This window comes from Esox lucius, chromosome 19 (genome assembly GCF_011004845.1).
Source record: "Esox lucius isolate fEsoLuc1 chromosome 19, fEsoLuc1.pri, whole genome shotgun sequence".
In the NCBI taxonomy this organism is placed as follows: domain Eukaryota; kingdom Metazoa; phylum Chordata; class Actinopteri; order Esociformes; family Esocidae; genus Esox; species Esox lucius.
The window spans coordinates 1,193,328-1,218,196 of record NC_047587.1 but is presented as its reverse complement, the minus strand read 5'-3'; the positions used below and the strand labels follow the sequence as shown (position 1 = coordinate 1,218,196).

The following is a 24,869-nucleotide window of genomic DNA, read 5'->3' as shown; positions in this document are numbered from 1 at the left end:
CCGGATGAGTCTGCTATGGTTGTATTGATACCAGGTGTGTGGATGGGTCTGCTGTGGTTGTATTGATACCAGGTGTGTGGATGAGTCTGCTGTGGTTGTATTGATACCAGGTGTGTGGATGAGTCTGCTGTGGTTGTATTGAAACCAGGTGTGTGGATGAGTCTGCTGTGGTTGTATTGATACCAGGTGTGTGGATGAGTCTGCTGTGGTTGTATTGATACCAGGTGTGTGGATGAGTCTGCTGTGGTTGTATTGATACCAGGTGATATTTCTCCATGTATGACTGCTTGTTATTTTCTCCTTTCACATCTTCCTATTTTATATGAAAAAAAGAAGGAAAAGAAAACCAAACATATGTCTTTTCTTCAAAACATGAAATAACAAAGCATCAGAATCGCCTGCCTGTGATTCCCTGTTGGGACATTTCCAGTGAATCCCTAATTCCAATGGCAAAACACTGGAGGCACTACAAGCGCTAATCTCATTCCACAATTAAAAACAGGAGAAATGTAAACGGCCTGGCCGGGCAGGACTAAGACATGACGAAACATTAATGACCGCATCCCAAATGGAATCCTCTTTCCTATATAGTCCACTGGGACTATATAGGGGAAAACTGATTAGTTTGGTGTATGGCCATGTGTTTCTGTGTGCTGTCAGATGATGCTTCTGTAAAATACTGTGTATTTCTTACAGGAATAGCAGATTCATATGGCTCCCTTGGGTAGGAACCATTTGTAGTGAAGGAAAAATCACCCCACATGGAACAATCCCAAACCTAAAACAGGTTTTTCAGGCTCCCTGAAAAGATTTAGGACATTGATGCAGTAAATAAAGCAGAAATAAGTCCAGCAGCTCGATTGAATGCCTTGCAAAAGTATTCAGACCCCTGACCAATTCTATCATATTACTGAACTACAAATGGTACACTGATTTTGAATTTCAGAGTTTTTGAAGATATCAAACAGCAAAATTTCAGTCATTGTAAAGAGACATGGGTTTTATATTGGAAAATAATGGTAAGAAAAAGTACATTTGATATGTAATTAAAAAAAAAAAAAAAAACACCAGGAACCTGAAGAGCAATAGAAAACAACAGAGTCAGTATGTCTCATTCTTGGCAGATTTGGTCACGTTTGTTCAAGGTTGGATGATGCTTGTGGACAGCAATTCTCCAATAGAGCCATAGGTTTTCTATGTGACTCCCCCACCATGGCTGGGCCAACGTAGGGCATTCAAATTGCTTCTAGTTCAGCCTCTCCACTGTTGCTTTAGTCCTGTGGCAGGGATCATTGTCCTACTGAAATATGAATTTAATAGCAAGCTTTATTTTTTTTTGCCTGACTGATGCATATTCACTTGCAGTATTTCCAGGTATTTGGCTCCATCCGTTCTCCCATGAATTTTAACAAGATTCCCAATCCCTGCTGATGAGAAGCAGCCACACAGCTTGATGCTGCTGCCACCACCGTACGTCACTGTACAGATGGTGTGTACTGAGTCATGGGCACTTTTGTGAGTGAGTGCCATACAAAGCACTTTGCCCATTTTGGTCTCATCTGTTCACAAAACCTTTACCTAAAATGCAGGTCAAATTAATACTTTCAGGCAAACTTGAGAGGGGCTTCCAGATGGTATTTTTGAGTAACAGCATATTTGTTGCCAACCTCAAATGCAGGCCAGTGTTTTGCAGTATTGAATGTGTACAGGGTACTCAACATGTTAGACTTGTGCACCATTAACCCACGATCAGGCAGATAAGAAAAACTGTATCTCACTGTAGAAAATCACGGTCACTTGATAATTCCTGTCTCTCCACATGTCCACTTCTGTCAGCAATACATAGTTCATGTCAGTCCTCTCCTGTCTGTCTTTTATAGTTCCTGTCTCTATGTCAGTCCCCTCCTGTCTGTCTTTTATAGTTCCTGTCTCTATGTCAGTCCCCTCCTGTCTGTCTTTTATAGTTCCTGTCTCTAAGGCAGTCCCCTCCTGTCTGTCTTTTATAGTTCCTGTCTCTATGTCAGTCCTCTCCTGTCTATAATTTATAATTCCTGTCTCAATGTCAGTCCTCTCTGGACTACTGTTAATAGTTCCAGTCAGTCTGGTGGGATGGTGACAGGAGGAGTGCTGTAACAGCCTTTCATCTGCTGCCCCAATCTCTTTAATACCAATCAGGGAAGATTTGTACATGTCACCGTCTTCTTAATGACAACATGCCATAATATTCCACATCCCAAATGGTGCCCTGTTCCCTTTACAGTTCACTAGTTTTAACCCACAGCCTGTAAGAGGTAGGGTGTCATTTAGGACACCCCCACAGTCTCCTCAGTAATCTGGATGCCCGAACTCTCCTCCCTGTCCCAAGAACAAGGACAGATAAATCTCCAAGCATGTCCTAACCAGCAGCCTAGCCCCTCTGTTGGGCACTCAGCTAAACCAGGGCCTTTGAGATCAGGGCTCCATATGAGACATCGGAAATGGGCCCCATGGTCGTCATGCCAGCAGAGATAAATCTGTGACACAGTCTTCCACAACAACAATATAACATACAGTAGATCACAAAACAAATCACCCCAATGACGGGAATTTTTATTTCTATTTTCTTTTAGAGGCCATTTTAGAAAATCTAATCAACCTTTGATGTCCCAACTCGCGTTTGAAACCTGGTCTGACGTGGACACTGATGGTTTTACTAAAGCGGGTGTGATGCTAGATTACATTGTTGTTGTAAAACAAATCCATTCTCATACTGTTGAATTTTATTGCTTTAGTCAGATAGATATCATTTGAGGCTGTGTTAAAGAAGATAACATTTGGCGGCTTAATCAAATAGTGTGTTGTTGTATGGTGTTTGTATATTTACCAAGGTTTTCTGAATAATACAAACAATATGACATGTTATAACTTGAAATCCACATGAATACATCGACCAGAACATTCATACTACTTGATATTACTCATTAACACAACTTCCAATGGACAGGAATGTTCACACTACTTGCTTCTACTCAATAACACAGTATACAGTGGACATGAATGTTCACAGTACTAATTACTCATTAATACAACATGAGTCTGTGTCTTGAAGGTGTATACAGGGCAAGTATGACTGATTATTTCTGTCCTAATAACAGGCCGGTCCAATTTCTCACCAGTACAAGTGTTGACAATGATAAACAGTTTCGCCCGCTCATTTGAATACGACATCTCTATCAACAGCCACACACACACTTAAGCTCCAATGGATCATTACAAGGCTCATTGACACTCCTGTGAGACAGAGAAATGACCCCATGTATTGACTCATGTATCTCACACAGTGCATTAGACATGTTGTTATTGAAGCCACAATGAATTTGAAAGCCCAGTTCAATGCCACAGACTAAATAAGGCAACAAAGGTAAGTAAGGATCTCTACCTACATGTGTATGGAAGGGATCTGCTGCCTGGGCCGGTAAGGTGTCCAGGGCCAGAGAGACAGGCACATCATTGGGGCATGGTCGCAGTATGTTCTCCACTCTACTGCAGAGTCATGGAAGACTCTCGGGCACTGAACCAGGTATCACACAGGGCTGGGGATGAGAGGTTAAGACCAGTTAAGCCAGAACCAGGTCAATGCCAGTTAACAAAATTGTCCGATGCCGATATAGATGTTTTGACATTTCTATAACTTCTCACCCTGTCATAAAATTTAAAAAGATGTTGCTTCTGATGAGGCTTCTAATTTCAGCTCAGTTGAACTATACAAGTGATTTTTCCATATATTTGAATAAGAAATGACATATACCCCATTCAGACAGGTTAAAAGGACACCAATTTGACACATGGTGTATTTAAAAAAGAAAGAAAGGTACACAAAGGCAAACCGATCTACAAGGCCGATACATTTCTTTTCTGCAATGGAGGTAGTCTATTTTACCTCAGGTTTGTATGATATGGGTACAAGCGTTGGTGGCACTCTCCCACATTTACACAGTGGTAATAGATTCAATAAAAACACATCTGGGATTTCTTTACAGAAAACTGTATTTAATAACATACAGTACAGGATAATGCAGTAGGTTAATTAAAAATGCACGTGTGCAGAACTAAATTCTAAACTCAGAGAGTCCCTCCCAGCAACGGATCTTGGAACCATATCTAAGCAACTGAAGTAGCCTAGAACATGTGATGCAGCCTCGTAAATAAATACACCAAACGCAAACGACAAGGCAAACCTTTGTGCCTTCCTTTGTTCAGAGAATTACACCAAGCAGCCATAACATTATCACCACCTGCCTAATATTGTGTGGGTCCCCCTTTTGCGGCCAAAACAGCCCTGACCCATCGAGGCATGGACTCCACTAGACCTCTGAAGGTGTGGTATCTGGCACCAAGATGTTAGCAACAGATCCATTAAGTCCTGTAAGTTGGGGGGTGGGGCCTCTATGGATCAGACTTGCTTGTCCAGCACATCCCACAGCTGCCCGATTGGATTGAGATCTGGGGAATTTGGAAGCCAAGTGAACACCTCAAACTCATTGTTGTTTTTCAAACCATTCCGGAACCATTGTGGGGACATGCTTCAAGAGCACATGCCTGGGGACGCCATCAGGACCAGCAGCCTTGTGTGCATTCACCCTGCTCAGTGTGGACAACACATATGTGATGGATAGTCTCAGAGGAAGCTCGTCTAGGGAGTTCAGCAAAGCTGGATCTTTGTTGTCCCTGTCGAAGTGACTGTAGAACCTCTTTAATTCGGTGTTGGAGACATCACTGGCTGAGCGGGTAGGGTTCTTTGGCCGGTAGTCTGTGATGGCTTGGATGGATCATATTTAGCCATCGTGATGCACCTGGCACTATACTACCTGTCATTGACGCATGACTGGAGAAACGTTAGTCTATTATAAAAATGATGTAAGCATGTTGCCTTTTCAGACACCACAACCGGTCGCAGGTAATCGGACAATTTAAAGTAGTCGGCCAATGCCGTTTATTAAATTGTTTGCCTATAATCAGCCGATACTGATTGCTGGCCGATGAATCGGTGCATCCCTAGTTGTTTTGTGTTTCACATACTGAATATGGGAGTTATTATGGCCGTCGTATAAAGGTGTGTGTGGTTTTTGCAGCAACAGATGATGGCCAGACCAGCTGTGGGGTTGGGAAAGTAAACACACCAGGGAATTACACTCGCTGTCTCTGACAACGCCGGCTAGTGCAAATCTCATCATAAAACAAGCCCTGCATTTGTACAATCGCTGAATGTGTTGGAATGACCACAGTAATTCTAAGGGCCAAGGCTAACGTGCCAAGGGCTGAGGCTTAAGAAAATATAATTTCCTCTGGTCTCTGATTTGGCTGCATTTCTAAAAAGGACTATTTTGTTAAGTAGATATTTTCAGTAAGTATACCTCTTGGAAAGTTGTATGTTGTTACATATTTGGGGACACAGAGCGTGGAGCTGAATTCCAACCACATTCATTGACAAAGGTAACCCAATTTAAATAATGTAAAATAATTTATTCATATGAAAATGACAGGCAATTTCCTCAAGATTAAAAACTTAGTACACCCCTGCAATTACCATCTTATAAAATGGCTAAAATTAGAACAACATCCACCGAAAACAGATGCAAATTATTAGGGAATCATGAGATAGTAACTTGGGAGGGTCCAGTCTACCATAAAAATGAACATGATCTGGTATGGTCTAACATATGCGTGATAACAAATTGTGGCAAGATCAAAATACCTATTGGTGGTCATCAGTATTATATTATAATATTATTGATTGTCATTAGTCAGGGAGGGGTCACAAATCCATTTCCTAGCTATTTAAATTACATAATTCCACTGACACATCTATAAATGCAGAAAATTCCAGACCACTGACATTCTACATAGAGCAAATCAACCCATCAAGTTCAGCCCAAGATGACCAAAAAATGCTCATAGATGTTTCTAAGAACCCCAGGGTAACATCCACAGCCCTCTCTCGTTGCAATCGATGTCAAGTGCAACAGTCAACTGTCAAAAAGAGACTGCACAAACGTGGCCTTCATTGGAGGTCACGACACGACTGATTACCATTACCAGATAACCACTGGGTAAAGACCAAAACTAACAGAATTCGCTCAAGACAGATGAGTTAAAGGAGCAGTTGTATGGCACCAATGGAAACAGTGGCATTATGGTCTGGGGCTGCTTTGCTGCCTCATGCTGCCAACTTGCAATTGAGTCAACCAGGAATTCCATATTTTATCAGGGAATTCTTGAGGGGAATGTTGGGCCATCTGTCAATAAGCTGAAACTGAACCGAACATGGATCTTGCAACACAACAATGAACCAAAACACCCTAGCAAAGCTATTACAGAATGGATCAAATAAGCCAGAAATCTGGGGGTTAAGCAATAGCTGAGTAAAAACCCTGAGCTCAATCTTATCCAAATGCTCTGGGCATTGCCGTGCATGCAAAAAAGCTCCTGAACATGGCACAGTTCAAGCAGTAAATAGTTGAAGAGTGGGCATTACTGCTATGTATTATATTTCAGTGTCATTTGTCAAATGTTGTGTACTCACTTTTTCATTTTTTTCCATTTGGGATATATTTTGATACAATATAACTATTAATACAACCATACAGTTCTAGTTGCTGAAGCGTGGTGCTTTCTGCTCTCATACACCACGTTTAGGCTCTTCCGTTTCTCACAGTTGGATTTCCTGGTTGAAGCCGTAGTGAATGTGAAGTCTGACTGACTGGTTGGATGGTGGGAAGGCAGTGCTGTTGAACATCTAGCCCACTGTAACCCCTAAAGCAATTCGTTTGTTCTGTACTTTAAACTGGTTTACATGCTAAATGCCTCCTATGCACCTGTGCACTACTCCAGCGACCCTGCTCAAAAACAGTGCACTACATAGGCCATAGGGAACCATTTGGGAAACAACCACACTTCTCCAATGCACAGAGCAGCATTTCTAAGTTGTTGTGACCCACTAGGAGGAGAGAGAGCCAGGTCGAAGTCCCAGAGATTACAGGAGGAGCTATGGGTCCGATAACATTAAGGACTCATCCTAAATCACACCCTGTTCCCTGTGAAGTACACAACTTTTGACCAGAACCTTATCAGGGCTATATTGCTCTGGTCCTCAGTATAGGGTTAGGGTGCCATTTAGGACATGGTCTTGAGAGATTTTGTTTTGTGCATAAAAACTATTGACTAGATACACCAAGAGTCCTGTGTGGAGCATATTGGTCACGATACACTTTTTGTCCTTAACTAAGACAGCACCGCACTCAATGTCTACCAGGTAATTAAACAGAACGATATGGGATTCTGCAACACGGTTTTCATTCATTACATTTTAAATTGTACTGTTCAACGGGCACTTGAAGCAGTGTTGGAAGTCTGACATTTTCTTTTATTACCGCAAAGTGCAATTTTTTTTTAATCGAAGCACATCAAACAAAAGAGTTGAAATAATCCGTGAATATCCTCCAGGGAAAACGCACAACTTTAGGGCAACGTGATTAGAACAGCGCTTCCCCGCCTACCTGGTGCTGCTGGCAACAGTTTTCGTCGTGTGAGTAGCCCAACTTTGTTCACGTTCAACCTTTTTCCTGTGTATTTAATATACTTACATTATGGAATACTGTTATAAGAAACATGATTGAATACAAGAGCTAAACTTTTAATAATGTAACGCTAGCGATAACAAACGTCCCAAAGTCGATACTCTTTCGCTACGATGTAAGGTTAGCTCTTTATTCTCTTCCCAATGTAATTGACGTCGTTTACAGGTCAGGTGCTCCACACGCAGCGTTTTATTGGGATCAAGCGCGTGCTCACCATCAGTATTTAATCAGACTTGCATCTGGTTGCGATGGAAATAAATTATTTGTTCACGTTGCGACGCACATTTATCGATTTTATCCGATATTGGTTCTTATTCGTTAAAAAGGGGTTGCTGTACAAAAGAACGAGCTCTTGTGTGGGAGAGGCTCACAAGAAAGTCAAAGAACAAAGACCCAGGTGTCTACAAGGTGTTTAATTCCATCCTGGCAGGTCAGTGAAGACACACACCGGCCTACTTCACCAGCGTCCTTGCCAGGAGAGTGAGACAGTCAGGTGCCAAACTGAAAGGGTCATTGTTGCATAGTAGGGGGAGAGGGACCTGAGATCAAACCACTGGAAACTTCAAAGGCTTTCGAAGCTTGTGGTACATGGTTTCTCTATGAAATATAATGCAGAATAACCTAAATGGAGAACAAGAGAGAAAGAGATGTAGCCTTTGATTAAAGGAAAAAACTGAATGTGTGTTGTGAATGAGGTTGGCCTGTGGATCTCACTGTAGTTAATAACTGATGTAAGGATGTCTTCCACACTGAACTGTTTCTCTGCTGTATAGCTGTAATTCTAACTGTGATATGTCTCTGGAGAACCCAGGTATTCTGCCCTGTCCCCAGGGATCTTCTCCCTTCCAAGCACACTGCCAGTCAGATCATGTCAACTACAATTCAGATCCTCTATTGTAATGTTTAGACAGTCAATACTCATAGCTTGCTCAAAGGTTTTTGTAGAACCTATGGAAGTTACAACTGTGTATCGGTAACGAAATGTGTATTTCAAATAGGACTGCTGTTATCTCCATCACATTTGCAGCCAGTCCCGGCTCTAGCCTTTTAGGGCCCCTGATTATTATATATATATTTTTTTTTGGGTTGCTTTATAGTTTCTTGTTGTTTCTAATGTGCAATTTTTTATGTTTCCTGAGTTGCTTCATAGTTTAGTGTTGTTTCTAATAATGTTACGGTTTTAATGTGCATAGTTAGCTTCTATGAATAAGTGTTGAAAAACTAGTTGTTGAAAAACTAGTTGTACCGCAAAATATAAATTGTTTTAATAAGATAAAATGTTTATTGGGATAAACCTTGGTCTTAATATGATTTTTTTATTAATATATATTTTTGGAGTTACAAAATCTCTAGCTTTTATTCGTTTGTTATCCAAATCAATATCCCCACAGCCCACATCGTTGTTTCCATAAGCGGATAATCATCTGTCACACTACGTGTCTCATCAACAAGATAGATGTATGCTCCCCTCCTCAACTGGAGGCTCTGCTGTGTTAAACTGGGGTTGCACTGACACCAGAGACAGACAGAGAAGTGAGGGATTCCTTAGGGTTCCCCGGAGACCCTGAGAAGGGGCGGACTGAGTGATGATGGGGGATATGAAGCCATTAGGTGCCACATCAATCTTACTGTGATACATGCAGCACAAGCCTGGAATCCAAATGAATCTTGTCTGTTTAACTATGGTTTTAGCTTGGGCTCCAGGCTACAAGGCATTTGGACCCTTTTAATCAGATTCTGTTAATACTGCCTTGAATTATTTTAGTGGTGAATGGCCAAAACCTCAGAGCCAGTTAATGGGATGGCTTCTAAGCTGAACTCATGGGGATATCCCCTAATCTCTGCAGAAATAGATCCCTGTGTGACGGTTAATCAGACATCAACACACAACGCGGCCCACTGCTGAGCTGATGTGTTGGCTGTACAAGCTTGTGTTATTTTCTCAGAGTGTCTGAAATGGAAATGCCCAGCCACCTACTATGTTAGCATGGTGTGAACGGTGGCCTGAATGTCTTCGCTGGGGAGGTTTGTTGGTTTTCCAGGCGACCTGAGATACAACCAGCTAAGTGATAATGTTCATGTTTGGATTGTTAAGAATGGATTAGTCAGAGATTGGTAATCCAATCACCTTTACTTTGTCAAGGATCAGGTTACAGGTTATTTCTATCAAAAGACCTGTTAAGAGTTTGTATTAGCCATGGCCACACACACACACACGCACGCACACACAAAATACATATATACACAAAAACTGTACATACACAAACATATTTACACACACGCACTGCTGAACCTTATACCTGATACAAACTGTCTGGCACGATCGGCCCAGCATCACTGATGTAATTCCAACTCTTCAAAGCATTCTTTGTTCAGCGACCCCTTTATTTGTCAGGCCCCTTTTTTTTCTTTTTCTTCCACAGCTTGTTAGCCCCCAGTCCAGACATTAGCTCCCCCTGGGCTGAGGCTCAAATGGAGCCCTGTTCCCTGTAGACCCTGGCCTGACCTAGGGCACTAGGAAGGGAATTGGGTGCCATTTGGTTCTCATGAGTATTGGTGCTAAGTAGAAGTGGATTTCTGTTGCTATTCTTTAACAATCCTTGACTGTAATCCTGGCATAATGAGTGAACCCCTGACGTGGAGGCTGTGTTGCAAAACCAACCTTCTTAGACTTTACACACATAGTGTACACACATACCCGCAATCTGTGACGAGTCACAGGCGTAACCAGTCATACCCACAATCTCTACCAAGTCACAGCCGTAACCAGTCATACCCGCAATCTCTACCAAGTCACAGCCGTAACCAGTCATACCCGCAATCTCTACCAAGTCACAGCCGTAACCAGTCATACCCGCAATCTCTACCAAGTCACAGCCGTAACCAGTCATACCCACAATCTCTACCAAGTCACAGCCGTAACCAGTCATACCCGCAATCTCTACCAAGTCACAGCCATAACCAGTCATACCCGCAATCTCTACCGAGTCACAGCCTTAACCAGTCATACCCGCACTCTGTACCGAGTCACAGCCGTAACCAGTCATACCCGCAATCTGTACTGAGCCACAGCCGTAACCAGTCATACCCGCAATCTGTACTGAGCCACAGCCGTAACCAGTCATACCCGCAATCTGTAACGAGCCACAGCCGTAACCAGTCATACCCGCAATCTGTACCGAGTCACAGCCTTAACCAGTCATACCTGCATTCTGTACCGAGCCACAGCCGTAACCAGTCATACCCGCAATCTGTACAGAGCCACAGCCGTAACCAGTCATACCCACAATTTGTACTGAGTCACAGCCATAACGGGTCATGACGGCAATCTGCACTGAATCATAGCTATTACCAGCCATGTCTGTATACTTCTCGAGTCACAGCTGTAACCAGCAATATCCGTAATCTGTACCGAATCACAGCTATATCCAGCCATGTCTGTAAGCTGTACCAAGTCTCAGTTACATCCAGCCATGTCTGTACACTTCACTGAGTCACAGCCATATTCAGCCATGTTTGGCTGTAACCTTGTACACACATAGTGTACACACATACCCGCAATCTGTGACGAGTCACAGCCGTAACCAGTCATACCCGCAATCTGTGACGAGTCACAGCCGTAACCAGTCATACCCGCAATCTCTACCAAGTCACAGCCGTAACCAGTCATACCCACAATCTCTACCAAGTCACAGCCGTAACCAGTCATACCCGCAATCTCTACCAAGTCACAGCCGTAACCAGTCATACCCGCAATCTCTACCAAGTCACAGCCTTAACCAGTCATACCTGCACTCAGTACCGAGTCACAGCCGTAACCAGTCATACCCGCAATCTGTACTGAGCCACAGCCGTAACCAGTCATACCCGCAATCTGTACTGAGCCACAGCCGTAACCAGTCATACCCGCAATCTGTAACGAGCCACAGCCGTAACCAGTCATACCCGCAATCTGTACAGAGCCACAGCCGTAACCAGTCATACCCACAATTTGTACTGAGTCACAGCCTTAACCAGTCATGACTGCAATCTGCACTGAATCATAGCTATTACCAGCCATGTCTGTATACTTCTCGAGTCACAGCCGTAACCAGCAATATCCGTAATTTGTACCGAATCACAGCTATATCCAGCCATGTCTGTAAGCTGTACCAAGTCTCAGTTACATCCAGCCATGTCTGTAAACTTCACTGAGTCACAGCCATATTCAGCCATGTTTGGCTGTAACCTTGTACGCTCTGGTTAACCCTTATACAGTTTGGTACACTAAACAAGGGTCTGGAATGCAGGGGGAGAGTTTTGGGTCACTGTGAAAGAAAATCACAATCACATGCTGTTCAATTCTGTCCACATCTGACATCTGATATCAGTGCAATGATGTCATAGGTTCTTTGCATAAACTACTTGGTTGAAATATTGCAAATGAACATGACACTGTAAGGGCGCTTCATGTGTTGTGAAGTGAGTCTTTGTCAACCCTGTCACAATGACATCAACCTTAGTAATTGTACTGGAGTATGGGATTTTATGAAAAGCCCTGAAATATTCACGGAGGTGGGGATTTGTGTGTTTGATTAAGAACTAAATAAAGATAATCTCAGATCATTTAATTGCATAAATATATGATCCAAATGTGACTCCGCCATTTGCTGCTTGAAAACGCAAATGTTGTGTAAACTAATTCCCCTCATTCCTCAATGAACCAATCTGTTTTTTTGTTTCTTTAGGAATTCTCCACTGTTTTTGTTCTCCATCAAATGGTCTGAAATGACCTACTGAAGTTGTTCCCGTCTTCTGCTGCTCCTGACAGACCTTGTAAATCAAGAGATGGTGTTCCCTGAAAGACTGTTGTTCAGCTCTAATTTATTAGGAAGCTAAAGCTGTGATTCCGGACCTATTTCCCTTAAATAGTCTTAAATTAGCTACTGAAGTGGTTCTACAGGCCAAGAAAAATGTCCCTCTCGAATGTATTCCATTGTACAGACATTGTTTCTGCAATATACAATGCACTTCTCTACAAAACCGGAGTACTCAAATGAATTCCACTTGCACAAAGCCTGCTGTGTTGTCTTAATCTCCGTGAATCCAAGTTAGTTCTGAGGCTATTTTACGATATTGCTCAAAGGCCCAGCAGGTTATTAAAGGCTAATATAGCCACATTACAAACATAAGGTTTCAACAGAGCAACACATTGTGCTTGGATAAGTATTGTGGTAGCTGACCCTTAATAAAATGTTTTATCTTAATTGTATTATCTTATGTAGATTAGGAACGGGTCATTCCAGAATGACATGGAACATGGAACTCTTCCTTGATTCTTATCTAGAACGTTGTGAAGTTCCATGATAGACTCCATGTCATTACTGTCATAAATCCCAGTCAGAATGGGCTTTATAACGGCCTGCAGATCTTTCTCACCTCATACAACTGTTGACAGAAGAGCTCACTAGTTTCTCTGTACCATTTACGTTATGCCATCACTGTGCATCTGGTGACTACATTGATTTGATTTGTGTTCAGTTGCAACTACAGGTAAAGAAAGGTCTACTTAATCGTAGGCTACTTTACTGAATCAGGAGATACTTTAACTACTGAATCAGAGGCTAGTTGATGGCTGCTACTTATAATACATGGGTCAGGAAGTATGAATGGGGACATGGAAGGTATGAATTCAAACAGTGTATACAAAGCCTAGAAGTTTCTTTCCTCAACCCCACTAAGCCGCAGGTAGGAGAGCTGATTGGCTGAAAACTTTGTCCCTCATTTACTTTGACACTCCTCCCCCCACTCTTTCTCTCCCTCCAAGGTCCCAGCTGGGTTGGTAATCCTCATCTGAAAAAGGCCTGTCGTGTTGAGGGACTGTGAACAGTGGGTGAGACAGACGGACCCGGACTGCCAAACGGAGCCCCTCAGCCTGGACCTGTCACATCACTCTACCGCCAGTCCACAGAACAACCGGGCATCTGGAGAGGAGGAGACGGAGAACAGAGGAAAATCACCCGACAACTGTTCAACCACCACTGAACATATGTTTTGAGAACAGCAAAAATCAAAGAACAGGACCTGAGCTTATTTATATTGTATTGGAAAATTGGGAGAACAGACAGAGTTCTTGAAGGTGTCCGTAAAAGGTTCTAAAAGTGTTCTAGAAGGTGTCTGGAAAGAGTTCTGAGAGAGTTCTAGAAGGTGTCCGGAAAGAGTTCTGAGAGAGTTCTAGAAGGTGTCCGGAAGGAGTTCTGAGAGAGTTCTAGAAGGTGTCCGGAAAGAGTTCTGGGGAAAGTTCTTGACCCCGTCCTGAAATCAAAGCCTTCTATTGGGCACAGAGACCGAGCAGGATGAGCGCCAGTCAAGATTTACCAAAGGACTACTATGATTACCCTGACTGGAACGTGGAGAATGCAGTGCCTACCATGGTCCCTGTGGAGTGAGTACTCAAACTAATATCAAATATAAAATGATCTCTTCCAAAGATAATTTAGTTTCATTGTTTCCTGCTGGTTTTTGTGGTCCTGAGATGATTTGCCATCGGTCCCTCAGTAGTGAACACTAAGGCAGGGAGTGCGGGGTGTTCCTGATGAGTAACTTATAAACAGTGAACTACATGTGGCAGTATTAGATGTGCTGGGATTGGTACTGAAGTCCGGACTGAGCTCACTTTTCACCTTGGGACCCAGTATTTGGATGAATTTTCTGCTTACCCAAAAAGTTTTTAAAAGCTATCCTTCAATAACATTAAATGCACTCTATATTATATGTGTGTGTGTGTGTGTGTGTGTGTGTGTGTTTGTTTAATTTTTGAAAGTGGTCTCTTCATATCCTCATATTGTCTTATACAGTAAAAAGGCATTACTGTTTTTTCCTTTTATGTTGCTGACCACTGCATCTCTCCAGCAACCTTGACTCTTTTCTAGATATTTATTAGGCATTTTATTTTTTATAGGACAGAAAAGTGGTGAGGGTTGAAAGGTCAGTGGGTCAGATCCCATCATGCCGCACCAGGGAGCCAGTGGTTTAAACAGCTTGTGCACCCCAAGTGACGTGACATGGCTTTGAATACCACCGTTACAGAATATAAACCGGTTCGTCTCTGTGCAACGTTTCTGTTTTCTTAGTCTGATTACAGACATTGTTCATCATGGAATAAGGATGGCAGATATCTTACTGACAACTTACTGTAGGCTTCACTTGGCCTCATGGGTTGGACTTCGGCAGCTCTTTGATTCCACGGCTGTTGTCCATGATAATAAGATGCAAATAGTGCAAAAGAGGGGAAGACAACCTGAGCTTATTTTTGCAAGTGTCTGCTATGTACCCTAAAGAGCCTTCCCCAGGCATTCCTCTACCAGATATGTACTTAATCAATAGAGTATATGCTGTCATCACCATAGCAATCCTTTTAAATAGAGTCAAAAGGCCATTATCACCATAGCGATGCTAGTGAATTACTACAGGGGTGATTCATTATCCCCTAAAAAAGTAGTGAGAAGGGGAAGGAATGGTAGCCATTCTGATCAGTAATGAACCCAAACTAGTTTATTTGAAATAATTGTAATTGTGGATGCACCTCTTGTTTGAGTTATGTAGGTTAATTAAAAACTCAAAGTTATTATAGTTAAATATAGTTATTGAGAACCTGAAATATTATTGTATAATTATAAACACAGATTTTATACACTTTCCTTTTAAACAGCCTCTTAAAATTGGTTGAACAAGCCATAAAACATGTTTCTATATTCCTGGAAAGATGTGAGTGCTATTAGACATCTCATGTAACATCAGAAATATGCATTTACAACTTATCTAAGCCCTGTCATCAACTGATTTCAGCCATTGAATGGCTGGTGATTGGCAGCACTAAATAGAATATTGTCAATCATTTGAAACAGTCATTTCTCTACAAATGTCTGCTGAACTCACACACACAAACATGCAGATACATTCTTCAAATTCATTGTTTGGCTTTCTTACTAAAACACTGGTAATCTATGGTGGACTCACTCTCTATGGTCACATCATGTCTATTAAAATATTAGAATTCCATATGTAGATCTACTAGCTGAGCCTGCTAAATTACTTATGTAAATGTAATGCTAGCATTAATATAAAAATGTTGGTACTGCTAGAAACTACTTTTAAGTCTGTCATAATATCAAATATTTTATAGCAATGTCCTCTGTGATAATTCTTGACTGAAGCAATAGCATTACCTCTACAGTAAAGCAACATTACTTTGAAGCAGTAAACCATTACTGTGAAGCATTATATACTTACTAAGAAGCAATATTGCTTATATGAATCATTGTGTAATTACTAATAGGCAGCATAGCAGTACTACAAAGCATGAAGTAATTACTCTGAAGCAATTTATCATTACTATGAGTCATTGTGTAATTACTATTAAGCAGTATAGCATTACTATGAAGCATCATGTAATTACTATGAAGCAATTTATCATTACTATGAGTCTTTGTGTAATTGCTATTAAGCTATATCGCATTACTATGAAGCATCATGTAATTGCAATTAAGTATTATAGCATTACTATGAAGCATCATATAATTATTGTGAAGCATCATGTCTTTGCTGGCTCATTTGTTGTTCACACCCACCCGTTTAAACTTTAAATGCAAATCAGATCCTTTGTTGTTTCACTCAGTCATGCCAAAAATGTTTCCTCCACTCACAAATGGTCTTCTGATACAGACCTGTGAGGTGAGGGGGGGGTGAGTTGGGGTAGTGAGGTGAGGAGGGGTGAGTAGGGTTAGTGAGGTGAGGAGGGGTGAGTAGGGGTGGTGAGGTGAGGAGGGGTGAGTTGGGTTAGTGAGGTGAGGAGGGGTGAGTTGGTTTAGTGAGGTGAGGAGGGGTGAGTTGGGTTAGTGAGGTGAGGAGGGGTGAGTTGGGTTAGTGAGGTGAGGAGGGGTGAGTAGGGGTAGAGGGGTGAGTAGGGTTAGTGAGGTGAGGAGGGGTGAGTTGGGTTAGTGAGGTGAGGAGGGGTGAGTAGGGGTAGAGGGGTGAGTAGGGTTAGTGAGGTGAGGAGGGGAGGGGTGAGTAGGGTTAGTGAGGTGAGGAGGGGTGAGTAGGGTTAGTGAGGAAGGGAGGGGTGAGTAGGGTTAGTGAGGTGAGGAGGGGTGAGTAGGGTTAGTGAGGTGAGGAGGGGTGAGTAGGGGTGGTGAGGTGAGGAGGGGTGAGTTGGGTTAGTGAGTTGAGGAGGGGTGAGTTGGGTTAGTGAGGTGAGGAGGGGTGAGTAGGGGTAGAGGGGTGAGTAGGGTTAGTGAGGTGAGGAGGGGAGGGGTGAGTAGGGTTAGTGAGGTGAGGAGGGGTGAGTAGGGTTAGTGAGGTGAGGAGGGGTGAGTAGGGTTAGTGAGGTGAGGAGGGGTGAGTAGGGTTAGTGAGGTGAGGAGGGGTGAGTGGAAGGAGATCTCGTTGTAGTATTTAACTGGTCTCTCTCTGTGTTTGTATGTCTGTCTGTGATGTTTCTGTGCAGAGTTATCCCTCCATGTGACCCCACAGCTGATGACAGACTCTACCACATCTGCATCTCATCCATCTCTGTAAGTCAAATGCATCACCACCATTTCAGCCACAATCAGGTGTGTTGGCTGTCTGACACTGAGTGTTGCCATCAGCCAGCAGACTAGAAGAACTGTCTGGTTCAACATACCAAGGTTTTTCCTGTAGATTACAGGAGAGACCTTGTAGATACTCTGTGCCATAAGGCCAGCTCTCTAAGTAGACTGATAAACAGACTAACTATGTGCTCTCTCTAAGCAGACTGGTAAACAGACTAATTCTTTGCTGTCTCTAAGCAGACTGGTAAACAGACTAACTCTGTACTGTCTCTAAGCAGACTGGTAAACAGACTAACTCTGTGTAAAGACAGCCATCTAAACAGATTGATAAAATTAACTTTCACGTGAGTTAGTAATTGGTCATTATTGTCTCATGACTGGAAAGTTTCTATTGTTCCATGTCATGACATGGTATTGTCCTGTCCTGACACGTGCTTCCTAAATGTGTCAGGGGTCACTCAAGGTCAGAAGAGGTCAGTGAGCTGTGATGTCCTGACTAATGATCAGAGCCTGGCAGAAGCCATTTTGCTAAAGGGTCTCCCCCCGGTCTTTGTTCTCAACCAGGGGTGAGGGAAGGGTCCCCATTAGGACTAAATACAAGACGGGGTTCGCTGCTGCATGGGTCTAGGCTGCTGTAGTCACTGCCAGGGGTCAATGGTCAGTTTGGAGCATGCTGGGTAGTAGAGGATGTGGCAGCTTGAGCCTGATTGGATAGTTTAAAGCAACTACTGTTTTCTATCTGTGGGCTGGTGCATGTGTCTTATTGGACTGTGTCTGGTTCTGCACTCGTTTTTCCTGTCGGTTGGTCCCAGTGGTCCTGGTTTAGGAAAATGTTGGTCCCACTGTTTTTGGGTTAGGAACATGTTGGTCCCACTGGTTCTGGATTCGGAACATGTTGGACCCAGTGGTCCTGGGTTCGGAACATGTTGGTCATGTGTCTGGGATTGGGTCTGACTGGTCTAATAGTAGATGGTAGTTGGTCAAGTGTCTGGGATTGGGACTGACTGGTCCAATAGTAGAAGATAGTTGGTCAAGTGTCTGGGATTGGGTTTAACTGGTCCAATAGTAGATGGTAGTTGGTCATGTGTCTGGGGTTGGGTTTAACTGGTCTAATAGTAGATGGTAGTTGGTCATGTGTCTGGGGTTGGGTTTAACTGGTCTAATAGTAGATGGTAGTTGGTCATGTGTCTGGGGTTGGGTTTAACTGGTCTAATAGTAGATGGTAGTTGGTCATGTGTCTGGGGTTGGGTTTAACTGGTCTAATAGTAGAAGATAGTTGGTCAAGTGTCTGGGATTGGGTTTAACTGGTCCAATAGTAGATGGTAGTTGGTCATGTGTCTGGGGTTGGGTTTAACTGGTCTAATAGTAGATGGTAGTTGGTCATGTGTCTGGGGTTGGGTTTAACTGGTCTAATAGTAGATGGTAGTTGGTCATGTGTCTGGGGTTGGGTTTAACTGGTCTAATAGTAGATGGTAGTTGGTCATGTGTCTGGGGTTGGGTTTAACTGGTCTAATAGTAGATGGTTGTTGGTCATGTGTCTGGGGTTGGGTTTAACTGGTCTAATAGTAGATGGTAGTTGGTCATGTGTCTGGGGTTGGGGTTAACTGGTCTAATAGTAGATGGTAGTTGGTCATGTGTCTGGGGTTGGGTTTAACTGGTTTAATAGTAGATGCTAGTTGGTCATGTGTCTGGGGTTGGGTTTAACTGGTCTGTCTCCTGGTCCCCAGCTGATGGTAATGTTGATCCTAGCAGTGCTGGCAAGGAGGATGAAGCTGGGAGATGGACAAAAAGGAGTTCCAGGATTACTCAGGTGAGATCTCAATCCATGAACCCAAATAGAAACATAGTATCTCACCACCAAAAATAATTGGAAAAACAGCAGTTATTCAATGCACTCACAAGTACTAAAGATCTGTAATCCTAGATTACTCAAGTGGGATATCCTTATATAACTCCAATTCACTCTAGTAATATTTTCCAAAACCTCAAATTGATTGAGATTTCATACATAATCCCATATTACTCAAACAAGATTGCCTATATAGTCCCAGATTATTCAAAAAAGATCTCCTATAATCCTATAAGATTCGAATACCATAATTACTAAAATGAGATCTCCTTCTATATAATCCCATGTTACTCAGAAGAGATATCTTTCTATAATGCCACATGACTAAGGTGACATCTCGTTCTATATAATCCCAGATTTCTCAAATGAGATCTAGTTCTACAACCCTGTTTCCAAAAAAGTTGGGGCGCTGTATAAAAGGTATTTAAAATAGAATGCAATGATGAGCAAATAATTTAATCCCTAGATTGAATAGACAAAGACAACATATCAAAAGTTGAAACAGAGAAACAATTTTTTTTGGAAATATATATCCTCATTTCGATTTTGATGCCAACAACATTATTCAAAAAAGTTGGGACAGGGGCATGTTTACCACTGTGTTTCAACAACACTCTGTGTTTAGGAACTGAGGAGACTTATTGCTATAGTTTTGAAGGTGAAATGTTTTCCTATTTTTGATTGATATGGATTAGATTAGTACAAGTACAGCATAACAAAATACTGTTAGCATCTAACCATAAGTGCAAAAAAAGAGGGCAGAAAATGTACAAGTATTAAGTATGTGTATTACAGTGTTAATTATAGTGTATGTTACAAGTGGGATAATTGTTGTGCAGGTACAAATGGCAATTCTAAATGGCATTCTAAATGTGCAGTTGAGGCAAATTGAAGGAGTAAGGTAGCATGTGCAACCGGGAAGCAGAGTTAGCAGCAATGAGGTCCTGAGGTAGACACACACCTGTAACAACTGAATAATGGAAGTACGATGGCAATTCTAAGTGTTCAATGAAGACAAGTTCAAGACAGCAAGGTGGCATGTGCAACTGAAATGCAGGGATAGCAGCAGTGAGGTTCCCGAGGTAGACAAGTACATGTAACAACTGAAAAGTACCTTAGAGGTGGGGGGGTATAGTTAGTGATGGGTCACATTGTTCAGCATGCTCACAATAGCTGGGAAGATCCTGTTCCTGAGCCTGCTGGTACGGGAACAATGAGACAAAGAGGCATTGAGGATCCAGGAAAGATCCTTGGAGATGTGGGCACCCAGGAATTTGAAGCTGGACAAACTCCACCTCAGTGCCATCGATGATAACTGGGGCGTCACTGGAGCCTTTAGACCTGTAATCCACAATGAGCTACTTGGTCTTCTTTGCATTGAGTGCCAGGTTGTTGTCAGCACACCATGCCGCCAGGCGCTTGTCCTCCTCCCTGTAGGCTGACTCGTCATTGTCACTGATCAGGCCTATTGTACCACCGTGGTATCGTCTGCGAACTTGACGATGGTGTTGGAACTGTGTACAGGAATGCAGTCATGGGTGAAGGGGGCGTACAAGAGGGGGCTCAGCACACAGCCTTGTGGAACACCAGTGTTCAGGATCAGGATCTGTTGGATAGGAAGTCCAAAGTCCAGTTGCATGGAGACTGGGACTGATCCCTTGGTCATGGAGTTTGTTGACCAGTCTAGACGCTCTCAGGACCAGCAGCCTTGCATGCATTCACCCTGCTCAGTGCAGATGGCTGTGGGGGTAGAGTTCTTTGGCCGGTAGTCTGTGATGGCTTGGATGCCCTACCACAGGGGTGTCCAAACTGTTCCACGGACGGCCGTGTGTCTGCAGGTTTTCGCTCTCTCCAATTTATAGGAAAAACCCAAAACCTGCAGACACTCAGCCCTCCCTGGAACTGTTTGGACACCCCTGCCCTACCACGTGCATCAGGGTTCAGAGTTGTTGTTGAAGTGCTCCTCACTCTGCAGTTTGTGGTAATTTTTTGCAACCTTGATGCCCCTTTTCAGGTTGTTCACTGGATCTGAACGCAGCGTTGCGTGCCTTTAGCAGTTGTCGCACTTCTCTTCATCCACGGCTTTAAGCTGCTTAACAGTTTCTTTGTCAAATATTTCATTTCATAATACGCCAAATGTTTTCAATGGGTGACCGGTCTGGACTGTAGGCAGGCCCTTTTAGCACCCAGACTTTATTAATACAGATCCATGCTATTGTAATACGTGCAGAATGTGGTTTGGCATTGTCTTGCTGAAATAAGCAAGGCCTTCCCAAAAAGACATTGACTGGATGGCTGCATATATTTCAACAAAACCAGTATATATTGTTCAGCGTTAATGGTGCTTTCGCAGATGTGCAAGTCACCCATGCCATGTGCACTAACACACCCCCATACATCACAGACACTGGCTTTTGTCCACTAAAGTCGTAAGTGTCCTCTCCTCTTAAGCCCAGAGGACGCAGCGTCCATGATTCTCCAAAAGGGCCTAACATTTTGTTCTGTCAGACTATAGGACAGTTTTACACTTCACCTCAGTCCATCATAAATGAGCTCAGGCCCAGAGAAGACAATGGTGTTTCTGGATCTTGTTTGTATAGGGTTTCTTATTTGCATGGTTGAGTTTTAACTTGTGTATGCAGTGACGTACTGTGTTTACAGACATTGGTTTTCAGAAGTGTTCCTGAGCCCATGCACTGATTTCCACCACAGAATGTTCTGTTTTTAAACCCTTGCCGTCTGAGGGCCTGAAGATCATGGACATCCAGTATTGGTTTTTGGCCTTGTCCCTTGCATACTGAGATTTCGCCAGGTTTTCTAATATTATGTACAGTAGATCATGAGATCTCCAAACTCTTTGCAATTATATGTTGAGAAACGCTATTCTTAAATTGTTGCACCATTTGCCTGTGCAATCTTTCACAGAGTGGTGAACCCCTCCCCATCTTTACTTCTGAAAGATTCATCCTCTCTGGGATGTTCTTTTTATACCCAATCATGTTACTGACCTGTTGCCCATTAACCTAATTAGTCCTGGGATGTTCCACCATGTTCATTTTGGATTACACAACTTTTTCACTCTTTTGTTGCCCCTGTCCCTGCTTTTTTGAAATGTGTTGCTGGCATAAAATTCAAAGTGGGCACATATTTTTCTAGTAATAAATATAAAAACAGAACAATAAATATGTAACATTTGATATGTTGTCTTGGTACTATTTTCTATTGAATATTGGGTTTAAATGATTTGCACATGTTTGCATTCTGTTTTTATTTAAATTTTTCTTTGGAAACAGGGTTGTATATTGCCAGCTTATTACATTAAATCTCCTCTTACCTCAGATTACTCAGATTAGATCTTCTATATTATTGTAGATTACTTGCGCTGTTGCATTCCCCTGTCATGTCCTCTAGACCAGTGTTCTAGACTATCTATCCTAAAGCTGTTCAGGTTTTAACATCCTGGTTCTAAATATTCTCCTTTTTGATCCCCAGCCCAGTGAATTTCCTGGACCATACGCAGCACAAGGGCCTGGCTGTAGCAGTGTTTGGAGTGCTGTTCTGCAAACTGTTTGGTTTGGTCCTCACACCAAACCCTCTCCCCTTTACCACAGACCCAGGCAACAAACGTAAGTAGGAGTTGTGAAATTGTGAAATAGTCTAGATCAGACTTCATTTTGAAACACAATTATTTTGTAAATCTACTACATTGTAGGAAAAAAAACAAGCCACAGGATAAAACTAGGTACAGTCAAACTTTTTGTATCTTCAAGATCAAAACACCTCTTTCACATTGGGATCTGACCAAAAGGACAAACTGCCATCTTACTACTCTTATCAGATTTATTTTTGTAAATGTTTTTAATCTACTGTAAAACTATATTAACTTTATTCTACCTTGCTCGTACATGGTGTTTTTTAAATGTCTTTTTATTGCTGTAAATATCCTGTTCGGTCTGAAACCCTGGCTGCTCTATGCAGAGATGTGCACCGTCGAAAAGCAAAGCTAATCTCCGTTCAGTCACAAACAGTAAAAAGTGATTTGTTCACTACAACCATAACAGTGGTTCTATTCATACAATGATTATTACATAATTTTATTGTTTTGTCTGTTTCTTTTTGACTTAGCTAAAGCTGTTACAGACTTCTACATGTACTGTATGTTATATAAGACTTCATTAAGCCTTGCACACCCCACTGTTATAAGCTCAAACCACCTTATCTTGACAACACCAGACCTGTGTAGCTCAGTTGGTGGGCGGGGGACCAATGGTCTTTCTGTATGCAGCCAATGACCCATTCAGGGGTCAATGGGCACATCCAAATACCATGAGTGTTTCCTTAGTTTGTCAAACCACAAAAGGTGGTTCGACAAACTTTTTAGAATAATTCCACTGGTAAGGCAAGCTCTAGATTGTTCAGGTAAACAATTTGAAAGTATATAAGCGTGAAGTGTGTAATGTAGCTGCTGTTGCTCAGTGACCCTGAGTGTCCCTCAACTCCACTTGTATCTCCAAAAGAGACCCTGTTTCTCCACAAGAGACCCTTCTTTTCCACAAGAAACCCAGTATCTCCGCAAGAGACCCTGTATCTCGGCAATAGGCCCTGTATCTCCGCAAGAGACCCTGTATCTCCGCAAGAGACCCTGTATCTCCGCTAGAGACCCTGTATCTCCGCAAGAGACCCTGTATCTCGGCAATAGGCCCTGTATCTCGGCAATAGACCCTGTATCTCCGCAAGAGACCCTGTATCTCGGCAATAGACCCTGTATCTCCGCAAGAGACCCTGTATCTCCGCAAGAGACCCTGTATCTCCGCAAGAGACCCTGTATCTCCGCAAGAGACCCTGTATCTCCGCAAGAGACCCTGTATCTCGGCAAGAGACCCTGTATCTCTGCAAGAGACCCTGTATCTCTGCAAGAGACCCTGTATCTCCGCTAGAGACCCTGTATCTCGGCAAGAGACCCTGTATCTCGGCAAGAGACCCTGTATCTCCGCTAGAGACCTACTATCTCCGCTAGAGACCTACTATCTCCGCAAGAGACCCTGTACCTCCGCTAGAGACCCTGTACCTCCGCTAGAGACCCTGTACCTCCGCTAGAGACCCTGTATCTCCGCTAGAGACCCTGTATCTCGGCAATAGGCCCTGTATCTCCGCAAGAGACCCTGTATCTCCGCTAGAGACCCTGTATCTCCGCAAGAGACCCTGTATCTCGGCTAGAGACCCTGTATCTCCGCAAGAGACCCTGTATCTCGGCAATAGGCCCTGTATCTCGGCAATAGGCCCTGTATCTCCGCAAGAGACCCTGTATCTCCGCTAGAGACCCTGTATTTCCGCAAGAGACCCTGTATCTCCGCAAGAGACCCTGTATCTCCGCAAGAGACCCTGTATCTCCGCAAGAGACCCTGTATCTCCGCAAGAGACCCTGTATCTCCGCTAGAGACCCTGAATCTCTGCAAGAGACCCTGTATCTCCGCAAGAGACCCTGTATCTCCGCAAGAGACCCTGTATCTCCGCTAGAGACCCTGTATCTCCGCTAGAGACCCTGAATCTCGGCAAGACACCCAGTATCTCGGCAAGACACCCAGTATCTCCGCTAGAGACCCAGTATCTCCGCTAGAGACCCAGTATCTCCGCTAGAGACCCTGTATCTCGGCAAGAGACCCTGTATCTCGGCAAGAGACCCTGTATCTCGGCAAGAGACCCTGTATCTCGGCAAGAGACCCTGTATCTCGGCAAGAGTCCCTGTATCTCGGCAATAGACCCTGTATCTCCGCTAGAGACCTACTATCTCCGCAAGAGACCCAGTATCTCCGCAAGAGACCCAGTATCTCCGCA

The 24,869-nt window shown here is 43.0% G+C and overlaps 1 protein-coding gene and 1 long non-coding RNA gene across 5 annotated transcripts in view; one reads left to right on the top strand and one right to left on the bottom strand.

The window, feature by feature from the left end:
* Window positions 1–7,748, bottom strand: part of LOC105008055 — a 42,623-nt gene extending 34,875 nt beyond the window's left edge. The window contains exons 1-2 of the long non-coding RNA XR_827606.4: window positions 7,536–7,748; window positions 3,423–3,572 (exon numbers count right to left, since the gene is read on the bottom strand). This is a non-coding gene — a long non-coding RNA (uncharacterized LOC105008055). The remainder of the gene's footprint in view (window positions 1–3,422; window positions 3,573–7,535) is intronic.
* The window catches only part of stra6 (signaling receptor and transporter of retinol STRA6), a 37,262-nt gene continuing 19,590 nt past the window's right edge, over window positions 7,198–24,869 (top strand). Inside the window, exons 1-6 of one of the 4 annotated variants that reach the window (XM_010867245.3) lie at window positions 7,198–7,291; window positions 7,483–7,564; window positions 13,423–14,040; window positions 17,101–17,167; window positions 18,913–18,995; window positions 22,527–22,660. In XM_010867245.3, coding sequence (XP_010865547.1) covers window positions 13,952–14,040; window positions 17,101–17,167; window positions 18,913–18,995; window positions 22,527–22,660 — 373 coding nt within the window. In that variant the 5' untranslated portion in view covers window positions 7,198–7,291; window positions 7,483–7,564; window positions 13,423–13,951. The other 3 variants (XM_010867247.4, XM_020056555.2, XM_010867246.3) reach the window with 3 other exon arrangements.